This window comes from Anopheles ziemanni, assembly GCF_943734765.1.
Source record: "Anopheles ziemanni chromosome X unlocalized genomic scaffold, idAnoZiCoDA_A2_x.2 X_unloc_3, whole genome shotgun sequence".
NCBI lineage: Eukaryota > Metazoa > Arthropoda > Insecta > Diptera > Culicidae > Anopheles > Anopheles ziemanni.
This window is the reverse complement of record NW_026689796.1, coordinates 286,139-299,617: the sequence shown is the minus strand read 5'-3', so window position 1 is coordinate 299,617 and position 13,479 is coordinate 286,139. Positions and strand designations below refer to the sequence as shown.

At 37.6% G+C, this 13,479-nt stretch overlaps 1 protein-coding gene across 1 annotated transcript in view; it reads right to left on the bottom strand.

The window, feature by feature from the left end:
- Positions 1-422: 422 nt before the first annotated feature.
- LOC131292085 (uncharacterized) overlaps positions 423-13,479 on the bottom strand; it is a 110,154-nt gene continuing 97,097 nt past the window's right edge. Inside the window, exon 2 of the mRNA XM_058320775.1 lies at positions 423-440. Coding sequence (XP_058176758.1) covers positions 423-440 — 18 coding nt within the window. The remainder of the gene's footprint in view (positions 441-13,479) is intronic.

The window sequence follows — 13,479 nt, the reverse complement described above, 5'->3', positions numbered from 1 at the left end:
CGTCACGGGGGTCTCGCCGCATTTCGCAAACTTCGGGCGGGAACTGCTGCTGCATACGGACCTCTACGCACAACAGGACCTGAATATAGCGGACGACCCAAAAGTGGCCCAGGATATGCGGCTCTCGACGATTCGGCGCATACAGCAATTCATCGTAGGCCGAATCAACAGGAATCACCAACGGGCGAAGGAACGCTATAACTTGCGGACGAGAACGGTAGCTTTCAAGCCAGGAGACTTGGTATGGCGAAGGGCGTTTTCCCGTTCATCGAAAGTGAATAACTTTAACCAGAAACTCGATTCGAAGTTTATTCCCGCGATCGTCAAAGAGGTTAATGGCACAAATTTATATACGTTGGAGGACGTGGTGAGTGGTAAGCGGGGGCGGTACCACGCAAAAGACATGAAAGGAGACTAACAAGCTATGGAGACAGCAGCGGCTGTTAACAAGAACCAAGAGAAAACAAAACACATGGTCAAACCATGGTGATATCGGCAGGAGTGTAAATAGGTTGTAATATAGCTGTACATTTATGGTGATGGTTAGGAATAGTTCTTTTAAACAATATGGTAGGTTATGGGTAATTTGTATAGCAATAGAATTATGATATTTGGTTTGAGAGATCTCCTGGCTTGGTGATCAAGCCAGGTCAGATTCACTTTTGGTTGAGCTTAGGCCGTCACAGCGGGGGTTAGCGGAGAGCGGAAACGAAGTCAGGGAAGGTCTCGGAAGGGAAGACGTCTAAATTTGGCAGGAGTCGCTGCCGTTATGTAATGAAGATTTGACAGGAATCGCTGTCTTTAGGTAAAGAAATTTGGCAGGAGTTGCTGCCGTTTAGTGAAAGGTTGGAGGAGCAGGATTTGGCAGGAGTTGCTGCCGTTTAGTGAAAGGTTGGAGGAGCAGGATTTGGCAGGAGTCGCTGCCGTTTAGAGAATGGTTAGAGGGCAGGAGTAGCTGTCGTCAGAGCCATGTAGAAAGTAGGAGAGTGGGCATAAGGTTCTAGTGATGTAATAAGCTAGACGTGATTCCCGAAGAGGATTTCGAGCTCTCCGCCGCTTCCATAAGGAAATAAGGGTAAAGTTTTTTGTGAGCTAAGTGCTCACAAAAAACTTTCGCCTTGTGTGAGGGTGTGTAGCGTTTGAATTAGCGGGCCAGACCCTGTATGGCCAAGATAAGGAGAGTTAGATGGCTGGGGGTCCTTGACAGCTGCCGGAAGGAGATGAGCGGCTGTCAGGATGGAGGTTGACAGAAGGGTCCCCAGACCACGAGGCAAGGGATTCGATCACGGATAGCCGAGGAGAACGGACGTGCAAAAGAAACTGTGACGAACAACGAAAGTGTATAATAAAAAGTAGTGATCGTGAGAAAAGAAATCTAGTGTCATATAATGAATTGAGTCATCACTTTGGTAGGTCTTGTCTTCGCTGTGAACTGCAAGCACCAGGCTTACTTTCACTCTTTACATGTCAGCTTAATCGAATGTTGGTTGAATGAATCATCGATAGAGGGCATTACAAATAGCAAAAGCAAGAAAGGATAAATTTGCTGCTAGAGGCAATCGAAGTAGCAAGGAGAATGAGTTGGAGAAATAAGATAATCATCTTGAAGGTTTATGTTTGTGATTGTTGCAGTTTTGCTACGTCTTTACTTTTCTGTTGAGTTTTTGCTATCCTAGGACTAGTTTTCGTTGTAAAACGTAAGCACTGTGAGTGATTTGCTCCCTACTTGTCAGCTTTTATAATACTTTTTAAATGAACTATCGAAAATGGGCACATGAAATTGAAATGGGAGATGAAACATCAAAATGTTGCTAGAGGGATTTGAAAACAGAAAGAAGACTGAGTCAGAGAAGTGAGATATTTACTGTGAATGTTTATGTCTTTGATTCTCAAACGTTCGATGTGCGTCTGCTAATGAATTGAGTCATCACTTTGGTAGGTCTTGTCTTCGCTGTGAACTACAAGCACCAGGCTTGCTTTCACTCTTTACATGTCAGCTTAATCGAATGTTGGTTGAATGAATCATCGATAGAGGGCATAACAAATAGCAAAAGCAAGAAAGGATAAATATGCTGCTAGAGGAAATCAAAATAGCAAGGAGAATGATTTGGAGAAATAAGATAATCATCTTGAAGGTTTATGTTTGTGATTGTTACAGGTTTGTTTCGTCTTGACTTTTCTGTTGAGTTTTTGCTATAGTAGGACTAGTTTTCGTTGTAAAACGTAAGCACTGTGTGTGATTTGCTCCCTACTTGTCAGCTTTTATAATACTTTTTAAATGAACTATCGAAAGTGGGCACATGAAATAGAAATGGGAGATGAAACATCAAAATGTTGCTAGAGGGATTTGAAAACAGAAAGAAGACTGAGTAAGAGAAGTGAGATATTTACTGTGAATGTTTATGTCTTTGATTCTCAAACGTTTGATGTGCGTCTACTATTGAATTGAGTCTTCACTTTGGTAGGTCTTGTCTTCGCTGTGAACTACAAGCACCAGGCTTGCTTTCACTCTTCACATGTCAGCTTAATCGAATGTTGGTTGAATGAATCATCGATAGAGGGCATAACAAATAGCAAAAGCAGATAAAAGATAAATTTGCTGTTAGAGGCAATCGAAGTAGCAAGGAGAATGAGTTGGAGAAATAAGATAATCATTTTGAAGGTTTATGTTTGTGATTGTTGCAGTTTTGCTACGTCTTTACTTTTCTGTTGAGTTTTTGCTACAGTAGGACTAGTTTTCGTTGTAAAACGTAAGCACTGTGAGTGATTTGCTCCCTACTTGTCAGCTTTTATAATACTTTTTAAATGAACTATCGAAAGTGGACACATGAAATAGAAATGGGAGATGAAACATCAAAATGTTGCTAGAGGGATTTGAAAACAGAAAGAAGACTGAGTAAGAGAAGTGAGATATTTACTGTGAATGTTTATGTTTTTGATTCTCAAACGTTTGAAGTAGTGTTGGCAGAATCGGAACTCGGAAGATTCGAAGATTCGATCCCTAGAGGGATTCTAAAGATTCGAATCCCATTTGACGGATTCGAATCCCATTTGACGGATTCTTAAGATTCGAATCCCATTTGACGGATTCCAAAGATTTGATTCGATTGGGACTCGAAACAGATTTGATTGGTTTGGGATTCGAATCAGATTTGATTTGTTTGGGATTCGAATCTGTTTTGATTTGTTTGGGATTCGAATCTGTTTTGATTTGTTTGGGATTCGAATCTGATTTGATTTGTTTAGGACTCGAATCTATTTTGATTTGTTTGGGACTCGAATCTTATTTGATTTGTTTGGGACTCGAATCAAATTTGATTTGCTTGGGACTTGATTCGATAAATTGTACTGAGTTTTTCGCGCGCTGTATCTTAGGACTCGAGCACGTGTGTGTCGCAGAATAACGTGAATAAAAAAAATGAGGAAAAATTATTTGAACATTTTTGTTTTAAAAAATTAATTCAAAACTAGCAAATATGTTTATCTTTTAACCACATGCATTATTAACTCCTTTTCTTCAGGGAGTGTTGCTCCCATCATCTATACTGGACTATTTTCTTTAGTTGCTACTATCTAATAAAAACAAAAATTCTCAAAATTCTCCCTACCGTACACAGAGGTCTCGACAAGTCGGGGTGTCCGAATTAAATATTAATTAATTAATAACATGTCAGCAATAAACATGTATTTCGTTTTTAACGTTGTTTTTCAATATAAAAAGTCTGTTTTTAATTTCTATTTATTTTTGATATATTTATCGTTTTACTTTTTTTTATTTTGGTAAACAGTGATGTTTCCTTGGAGGCCATGGCTATAATTTTTGATAGCCAGATCGTTCTATGAAAAATGGTACCGGATTCCAATCTATGGAAAATGGCTTGGCCTGCAGGGAAGTACGACCTAAATAAGGGTGGGAGGCAGCATTGTAATCTGTCTGATGTTGCATGTTTTCCTCTTATATATTAAATATGGAACGATTCAAGTGTTTCTCTTTCTTCTTCATTTTGTCCTCCTGCACCGTTTATCATATTTTGGCTTCTGCATAACGAAGGTTGTTTGCGATCTAAATTATTTCAAAATTTCTATAAAGTCAAACCAAGGAAAGCAATCGATTTTCCAGTTATCATATTAAGCATTACGTTGGACACGTGGGACCAGCAGCGTTCTTTCCCGTATGCCGGCATCGGTCCGCTCGAACCGACAGAGCCCGTTAGGTAGGCCGTCGTTTCTACGATTCGCCGGCAGAACGGAAACCAGTGCAACTTGCGCATGATGAAAAATTCACTGTACATTATTATTGAGCATCTACATAGAGCAGAGTGTTAAAAACGCATCATTTTCATCGTAACAGGTCAACAGTTTCAGGGAAGAATTAATTGGTTTAAGCCTGGGGTCTCCAAACTACGGCCCGCGGGCCGTATGCGGCCGGGATTGTCCAACTGGCAGAATTTGAATACTCGGTAGCAAACGATGTACGCTTCAAAACCTTCATGGAAAAAGCTGTTTAAATTCCGTTCAAAGCGCTTTCGCTCCGTTTCCGGAGCATTAGAATTCATCCGAATATGAAGCAGCGTTCTATGTAAAAACGAATTCGTTGCTTCCAGTTCAAGAACGGGTAGTATAAATATAAGTGAAAAATTGAAGACCAATTTTAGTTTCGAAGTCGATTCCACCTGAAGCGGTTGTGTTGATACATTTCGTCAAGTGTTTCAAATTAAGTAAAATCTCGTATTTGAAAATTGAAATGGTGTATCGTCAGCATACATTGGTGTATCGATTAGTGTCATAAAGTTCACGGACAAGCTGTTTGTACTCCACTCAACTAGTTCGCAGGGTTGAGATTAAATCGGAATATGTACTTCTTGGTGATTGAAAAAAGCATAATATACATATAAGCGAAAAATTTAAGTTAAAAACGACTTATTCTCTGCTTCAAGTGATGTGTTGAAATGTTTGAAATTGAGTATAGCACAAGTTCTCATTGGAAAATTGAAACGGTCCATCGTTGAAATACATTTACGTATCGATCAAAGTGGCATAGATTTTTAAGATCGAACCTATTATATCGTGCTGCATCGATAGAATACCTTTTCGTGTCGAACAGTTTTTAAGGTACTTCGAGCGTTATATATGTGAAATAATAAAAAAGATAAAATATATGTGATTTGGACGTTACAGCCAATAGTGGATCAGTATCGTTTGGTGAGATCGAACTTATTTCATCGTAGTGCATCGAAACAAGACATTGCCGTATCGTTTGTAGCAGCAACTTGATACTGTTCAATCCTACATTTAGAGTGAGTATTACCTTTTTTATTTGTTTATATATTTTATTTCGGTACTTTGATTATAACTCATTTTGATGCGGAACGTATATTTCTTTCTGAATTATAGAGTGTTCTACAATTATAAAAATGCCTCGAACTAATTCGGAGATTTGGAACCATTTCACGGCCGACGAAAAACATGCATTATGTAAATATTGTAAAAAAAAAATAGCGAACTCGGTACTTTCAAACATGTGGCGACACATTAAAAACTGTCACTTCGAATGCCTTCCAAAAAAAACAAATCATACTAGTAATAATCAACAGTTAGAACCTACTACAGAAATAGTTGAGGGTCAATCTTCTTCAAGAAATATTACTCAACCTCGAATTAACCAATTTTTTTCAACAAATGCACCAATTTCAGTAAGCGCAAAGCAAGAAATAGACAAAATAGTTTTAACAATGATATGTCGTGAATATTTACCATTTTCTCTCGTAGAAGCCAAAACATTTAAACAATTATTAAAAAAACTAAATCCTAACTATTGTCTACCAAGCCGTAAAACCGTCTCAAATAGTCTTCTACCTACACTTTATAACGAAACTGTAACTGAAGTAAAAAATAAGTTGGCTTCTGCTAAGGCAATTGCGTTAACTTCAGACGGATGGGTTAATATTAATATGACCTCATTTTACGCCGTAACTGCTCATTTCATTAATGACAACTTTGAATTGTCATCATATTTGTTGCAATGTGAAGAATTTAAATTACAACATACGGCAGAAAACATAGCCGAGTGGCTTAAAACAGTTTTAGATAAATTTGAAATAGGAAACAAAATTAAGGGTCTAACAACCGATAACGCTGCAAATATGAAACCAGTTGCAACTAAATTAAACATTCCACATTTTGCTTGTTTTGCTCACACACTAAATCTTGTTGTTCAGGGAGCCATACAAAATAGCATTAAACCAACAGTTGAAGAAGTTAAACAAATAGTGATGCATTTCAAAAAAAGTTCTGCTGCTACAGGAAAATTATTAGAAGTACAAAAAAGCTATAACATGGAGATACTCAAGTTGAAACAAGACGTGTCAACACGTTGGAATTCAACATTTGACATGCTCAATAGGTTTTCTAAAAATAAAGTGGCTTTGATGGTATGCATAGATGCTTTAAAAATTAAAAATAAGCTACAAAATGAAAATTGGACTACAATCGAACAATCTGTTTCAATCCTTAGCCATTTTAATGAAGCAACAGTTACAGTTTCTGCAGAAAAATCAGTATCTCTATCTAAAGCCGGCCTTCTTGTAAAAATTTTAAAAGATAAAATGTCTTCAATGAATAATCAAGATTTTACAGAAGAATGTAAACTGCTGGTTAGTGGCCTTAAGAAAGGAATAGACGAAAGATTTCAAGCGACTCGTAGCAACGAAATTTACAAGGAAGCGATGCTACTAGATCCTCGCATAAAAAATATTCCGTTTAAAAACGATGAAATTGGTTATAGAATGCTCAAACAAACGGTTATAAGTAAAATGGCATACATATATCAACAGGAAAGCAATAATTCAATTACTGACATAGTACCTTGTCCAGAGCAACCACCTCCTTCAACATCAATATTTGCCGATTTTGTAAAAGAAGTTAATGAATCACGAGACATAGTAAATCCAAAGGCAGCAGCAATAAATGAGTTTGATCAGTATATCAAGGCAACTCCGTTAAACTTTAATGAAAATCCTTTAGAGTGGTGGAAGAAGGAGCATATGAGGTATCCCAAAATATATACATTGGCTCAAAACAGATTAACTATTCCCGCAACCTCTGTTCCTTGCGAACGAATTTTCTCGAAGGCGGGCCAAATTTACACAGAACGAAGAAACAGGCTCGAGCCAAAAAAGTTAAATGAAATTTTATTTCTACAACATAATTTAAGTCTAGAGGAGGATTCTTGATTTGGCCCACATTATACGTGAACTTATGTAAATCGTTTGAATAATGAAATTATGATAATAAATTAAAAATACAACTGTTTCACACAAAGAGACCAATTTGAAGTATTTGATTTGTTAATTACATATAACGCAAAACCCAGGAAAGAAAAAATATCACTGTGTGACTAATCATAAGTAGTTTAAGCACGGTCGTGAGCCAAAATATACCTTATCCTCTTCAGACAATCGAGCAACCGAAAGACTTGGTTGCTCGATTGCCGGAAGGGTCTTTGCAGAAATAAAAAACGAACTTTTGACAACTAACAGTGCAAAAAACCGTTGATTCACAGCAATATAAAAAAAACCGTTGATTGACTGCAATATAATCACTCTGACAGTGTGGGAATGAAAGTACAGTATTTGTATTCTCGTCTTCTAGAGGTACTAATTATTCATCACAAACATCGGAAGGTTGGATGTGAATACAGACAATATGAAAATGCTTGCAAATAAACTTACAACTCACTTTTCCAGTTGAAGAACATACAGTTGCGAGTATTGCTGCATTATTCGGATAACCCTCACAACCGTCTGTTTTTTACAGAAAAGTGGTATTTTGCCAAGGTGAATAAATATAGATCTAATTTATCTACCTTGGAATTTTGCTCGGACTGATGACATGTGACGGATTGGGATTCGGTTTCGGAGATTCGAATCCCTGTAGGGATTCGATTCGAAAGATTCGAATCCCTACAGGGATTCAAATTTCTCATCACTAGTTTGAAGTGCGTCTACTATTGAATTGAGTCTTCACTTTGGTAGGTCTTGTCTTCGCTGTGAACTACAAGCACAAGGCTTGCTTTCACTCTTTACATGTCAGCTTAATCGAATGTTGGTTGAATGAATCATCGATAGAGGGCATAACAAATAGCAAAAGCAAGAAAGGATAAATATGCTGCTAGAGGCAATCGAAGTAGCAAGGAGAATGATTTGGAGAAATAAGATAATCATTTTGAAGGTTTATGTTTGTGATTGTTACAGGTTTGTCTCGTCTCTACTTTTCTGTTGAGTTTTTGCTATAGTAGGACTAGTTTTCATTGTAAAACGTAAGAACTGTGAGTGATTTGCTCCCTACTTGTCAGCTTTTATAATACTTTTTAAATGAACTATCGAAAGTGGGCACATTAAATAGAAATGGGAGATGAAACATCAAAATGTTGCTAGAGGGATTTGAAAACAGAAAGAAGACTGAGTAAGAGAAGTGAGATATTTACTGTGAATGTTTATGTTTTTGATTCTCAAACGTTTGAAGTGCGTCTCCTATTGAATTTTGTCTTCACTTTGGTAGGTCTTGTCTTCGCTGTGAACTACAAGCTCCAGGCTTGCTTTCACTCTTTACATGTCAGCTTAATCGAATGTTGGTTGAATGAATCATCGATAGAGGGCATAACAAATAGCAAAAGCAAGAAAGGATAAATATGCTGCTAGAGGCAATCGAAGTAGCAAGGAGAATGATTTGAAGAAATAAGATAATAATTTTGAAGGTTTATGTTTGTGATTGTTGCAGTTTTGCTACGTTTTTACTTTTCTGTTGAGTTTTTGCTATAGTAGGACTAGTTTTCGTTGTAAAACGTAAGCACTGTGAGTGATTTGCTCCCTACTTGTCAGCTTTTATAATACTTTTTAAATGAACTATCGAAAGTGGGCACATTAAATAGAAATGGGAGATGAACCATCAAAATGATGTTAGAGGGCATTGAAAACAGAAAGAAGACTGAGTAAGAGAAGTGAGATATTTACTGTGAATGTTTATGTCTTTGATTCTCAAACGTTTGTTGTGCGTCTGCTATTGAATTGAGTCTTCACTTTGGTAGGTCTTGTCTTCGCTGTGAACTACAAGCACCAGGCTTGCTTTCACTCTTTACATGTCAGCTTAATCGAATGTTGGTTGAATGAATCATCGATAGAGGGCATAACAAATAGCAAAAGCAAGAAAGGATAAATATGCTGCTAGAGGCAATCGAAGTAGCAAGGAGAATGATTTTAAGAAATAAGATAATCATCTTGAAGGTTTATGTTTTTGATTGTTACAGGTTTGTTTCGTCTTTACTTTTCTGTTGAGGTTTTGCTATAGTAGGACTAGTTTTCGTTGTAAAACGTAAGCACTGTGAGTGATTTGCTCCCTACTTGTCAGCTTTTATAATACTTTTTAAATGAACTATCGAAAGTGGGAACATTAAATAGAAATGGGAGATGAACCTTCAAAATGTTGCTAGAGGGAATTGAAAACAGAAAGTAGACTTAGTAAGAGAAGTGAGATATTTACTGTGAATGTTTATGTCTTTGATTCTCAGACGTTTGATGTGCGTCTGCTATTGAGTTATGTGAAACACAAGAGGACTTAGCGTCACGCGCGAAGTAGCGGCCACAACGCCACGCGCGAGCCAGCGGTCACACGCGCAAGCCAGCGGTCACACGCGCGAGCAACCGGACACCAGCATGGAATCGTGGGAACGGACGCCTCCGGACACCAGCAGCCAGACGCTTCGTCAGCGCAATCGGCGCAGCCAACGTAGCCGTACTATTTTCAATAAAGCAGTCTTCAGTCTTTAGTCGTCCAAGCTCGGACCAACATCGAAAAATAAATAGTTCATTTTTTAAAAAATCCGAAAGGAAAGTTATCCTATAACTGGCGCAGCCGTACGGGCCTTTTCGCTGTGGAATCATCCGGTTAAACACCATCTCCCGACACGAGGACGATTAGTGGCGGTTCCCGACGTTTGAATATCAATTCAGAGAAAAGGACTCAGATCTACTCTTCAAAATTACCAACCGAAGCTGGACATCGACTGGACTCAACCCAACACGTGGAACCCAGGTACCAATCGAATTTTCGATTAAACACGAAAGGTGAGTTAGTAAGTTTTAAGTGTAGTGAGTGAAGTGATTGAAACTCTATCACAAAACGCTTAAACATACAAGTGCATAACTAGTGAAAAAGAAGAAAAATACGTATTGTCCAACGCGTGACAATCGTGTGGAAAAAAGTTGCCTATGCCAAAATTTTCCCCTTTTCCAAAAGTGAAAGCACGCACCTTTACTACTATGGAGGAACACAATTACCAAGCGGTATGTGACTCCATCCGACAATTGGAAGCACGCATTAGTGCTCTCCAATCGGAAAACAACGCGCTGAAGTTGCAGAGCCAAAGCCAATCGGCTAGCTCGCTCTTTCGCATTCCCGATCCAATTAGGATCATACCTTCATTTGATGGTAACAAAAAACAGTTGACAGCATGGTTAACTACTGTTCGTAGGACACTGAGCCTATTTACGAACAATACAACCCCACCTGAATTGCTTGCTATTTACGAGCAAACAATAATCAACAAAATCGAAGGCAGGGCACGTGACACAATTTGTGTGAACGGGAATCCCTCAACCTTTGAGGAGGCGGCTGAAATTTTACAGTCAGTGTATGGCGATAGGAACACCATTGCCACTTACCAAACGCAACTCTGGTCTATGAAGATGAACGAGTCGCTGAACATTCATTATAAAAAAGTAAAGGAAATTATGATTAGCATGAAGTCGGTCGCAAGAGAGAACGACTTATATGCCAAACATTGGCAGGCTATAAATCACTTCCTTGAACAGGAATGCTTAGCCGCATTCATTAATGGACTGAGCAAGCCCTACTTTGGTTATGCACAAACCGCACAACCAAACGACTTGGAATCAGCATATGCATTTTTGTGCAGATTCCAAAACGCTGAAAAAACAAAAACCCAAACTCAGGCCGTATTTGAACAAAACCAATCCGGAAAAGCATTCAATAACAAAAAAGACAAAACTTCGGAGAAAAAATTTAATTCATACTCTCCAAAACCGCAATCAGATAGACAAAAGCCAACCCCCATGGATATTGACCCTACCCTCAGGGTAAGCAATAGAAACAAAATTTTCGCACACACAACCAATAACGATGAAGACTCAGATTCAGCTGAGGAAGTCGAACAAGAAACCCCAGAACAGGAGGAAGTAAATTTTCAAATCTTAAGTCACGAAAACTTTCCGATTTAGCGACAAATGGCTTACCCTATCTTTGCCAAACAATAGAAGGAAAAACTGCAAAAATCCTTATTGACAGTGGTTCAAACAAAAATTTCATATCTCCAGAACTTGTGCCATCGACCTTAAGAAAAAAGTGCCCAATAACCACAGTTACAAACAGCAAAGGAAAGCATAAAATCAACGAATGTTACTACTCTGACATATTTGGTAAAAAGAATGTGAAATTTTACGTTTTTAAGTTTCATAAGTTCTTCGATGGAATCCTCGGATACGAAACTCTATCAAGTTTGCAATGTCACATTGACACACGTGAACACAAACTAATCTTTCCAAACAATACAGTACCATTATCTATAAAACATTTAGGACTTCCAGATGTAACTCTGAACGCTCATACCGTACAAAAAGTCAAAATTCCGGTAACTCATAAAAACGGTGACGTCTTCCTGGAAAAAAAGATCAAAATCCTAGACTCTGAAATTTCACCTGGTCTTTATAAATCTAAAAACGGATTTATTACAGCACTTGTAACCAATTTTGGCAATGAAGTCAAATTTGTATGGACACGTCCTGCTGAAGTTCAACCAATTTCAGACACAATCGAATTAAATTGTAGCATTTCAAACGAAACCGAAACATGTTCGATTCCTATTAAAACAATAGAAACACTGATTCGCACAGAACATCTAAATTCGGAGGAAAAAACCAAACTTTTACAGATTTTGCAGAAAAACTGTCAAATAATACACAATGAAAAAAATAAACTTTCATGCACATCCTCTATTAAACATTGTATTAACACAACAGATGAAATCCCTATCCACACAAAAACATACAGATATCCCTACGTTCATAGGCAAGAAGTTGAGAAACAAATCAACGAAATGCTTGCCCAAGGAATAATTCAACACTCAATTTCTCCTTGGACATCCCCAATTTGGATAGTTCCAAAAAAATCAGATGCTAGCAAAAAACAAAAATGGCGGATTGTAATTGATTACCGCAAATTAAATGACAAAACCATAGATGACAAATACCCTATTCCAAATATAGAAGAAATTTTGGATAGACTTGGCCGTAGTTGTTATTTTACAACTCTTGATCTAAAATCAGGCTTCCATCAGATCGAAGTAGAACCAAAAGATCGTCCAAAAACAGCTTTTAGCACAGAAAAAGGTCATTTCGAGTTTATTCGATTGCCATTTGGCTTAAAAAATGCTCCATCTACCTTCCAAAGAGCAATGAATAGTATTCTGAACGAGCTCATTGGTAAATGCTGTCTTGTTTATCTAGACGACATCATAATTTTCGGAAGTTCATTACAGCAACACATGGAAAACCTTAACAAAGTCTTGACAAAACTCGCAAAAGCCAATTTAAAAATTCAACTTGACAAATGTGAATTTTTAAAAAAGGATTGTGAATTTTTGGGTCACATCGTAACCCAAGACGGTATCAAACCTAATCCTAACAAAATAGAAAAAATATTAGATTGGCCAATCCCAAAAACCACCAAACAAATAAAAGGATTTCTTGGAATTCTCGGATACTACCGTAAGTTCATTAAAGATTTTGCCAAACTAACAAAACCACTAACAAAATGTTTAAAAAAAGATGCTAAAATAATTCATACCGAAGAATTTATTTCATGTTTTAGTGAATGCAAGCAGCTTCTTACATCCGACCCGATACTGAAATATCCGGACTTCAACAACAAATTTATACTGGAAACAGACGCCAGCGACTTTGCATTAGGCGCAGTACTCTCTCAAAAGTTTGAAGATAACAAAGAGCACCCAATAGCCTACGCATCTCGTACATTAAACGACACTGAATGTAAGTATTCGGCTACAGAAAAAGAGTTACTCGCAATAATTTTTGCAATCAAACACTTCAGACCATACCTATTTGGAAAAAAATTTGAAATTCGTACAGATCATAAACCACTGGTTTGGTTGAGACAAAAAAAAGATTTGAACAGTAAATTACTGCGATGGAAACTCGAACTAGAAGCATTTGAATTTGATATAAAATATAAAAAAGGAACCCTTAACAATAATGCAGATGCCCTATCAAGAATCGAAATTAACGCTAACACTAATAGCAATGACATGACTCAGCATTCGGCTGACACTGACGATAATGAGTACATTCCTGCATCTGAAAGACCATTAAATGTATTCAAAAACCAAAT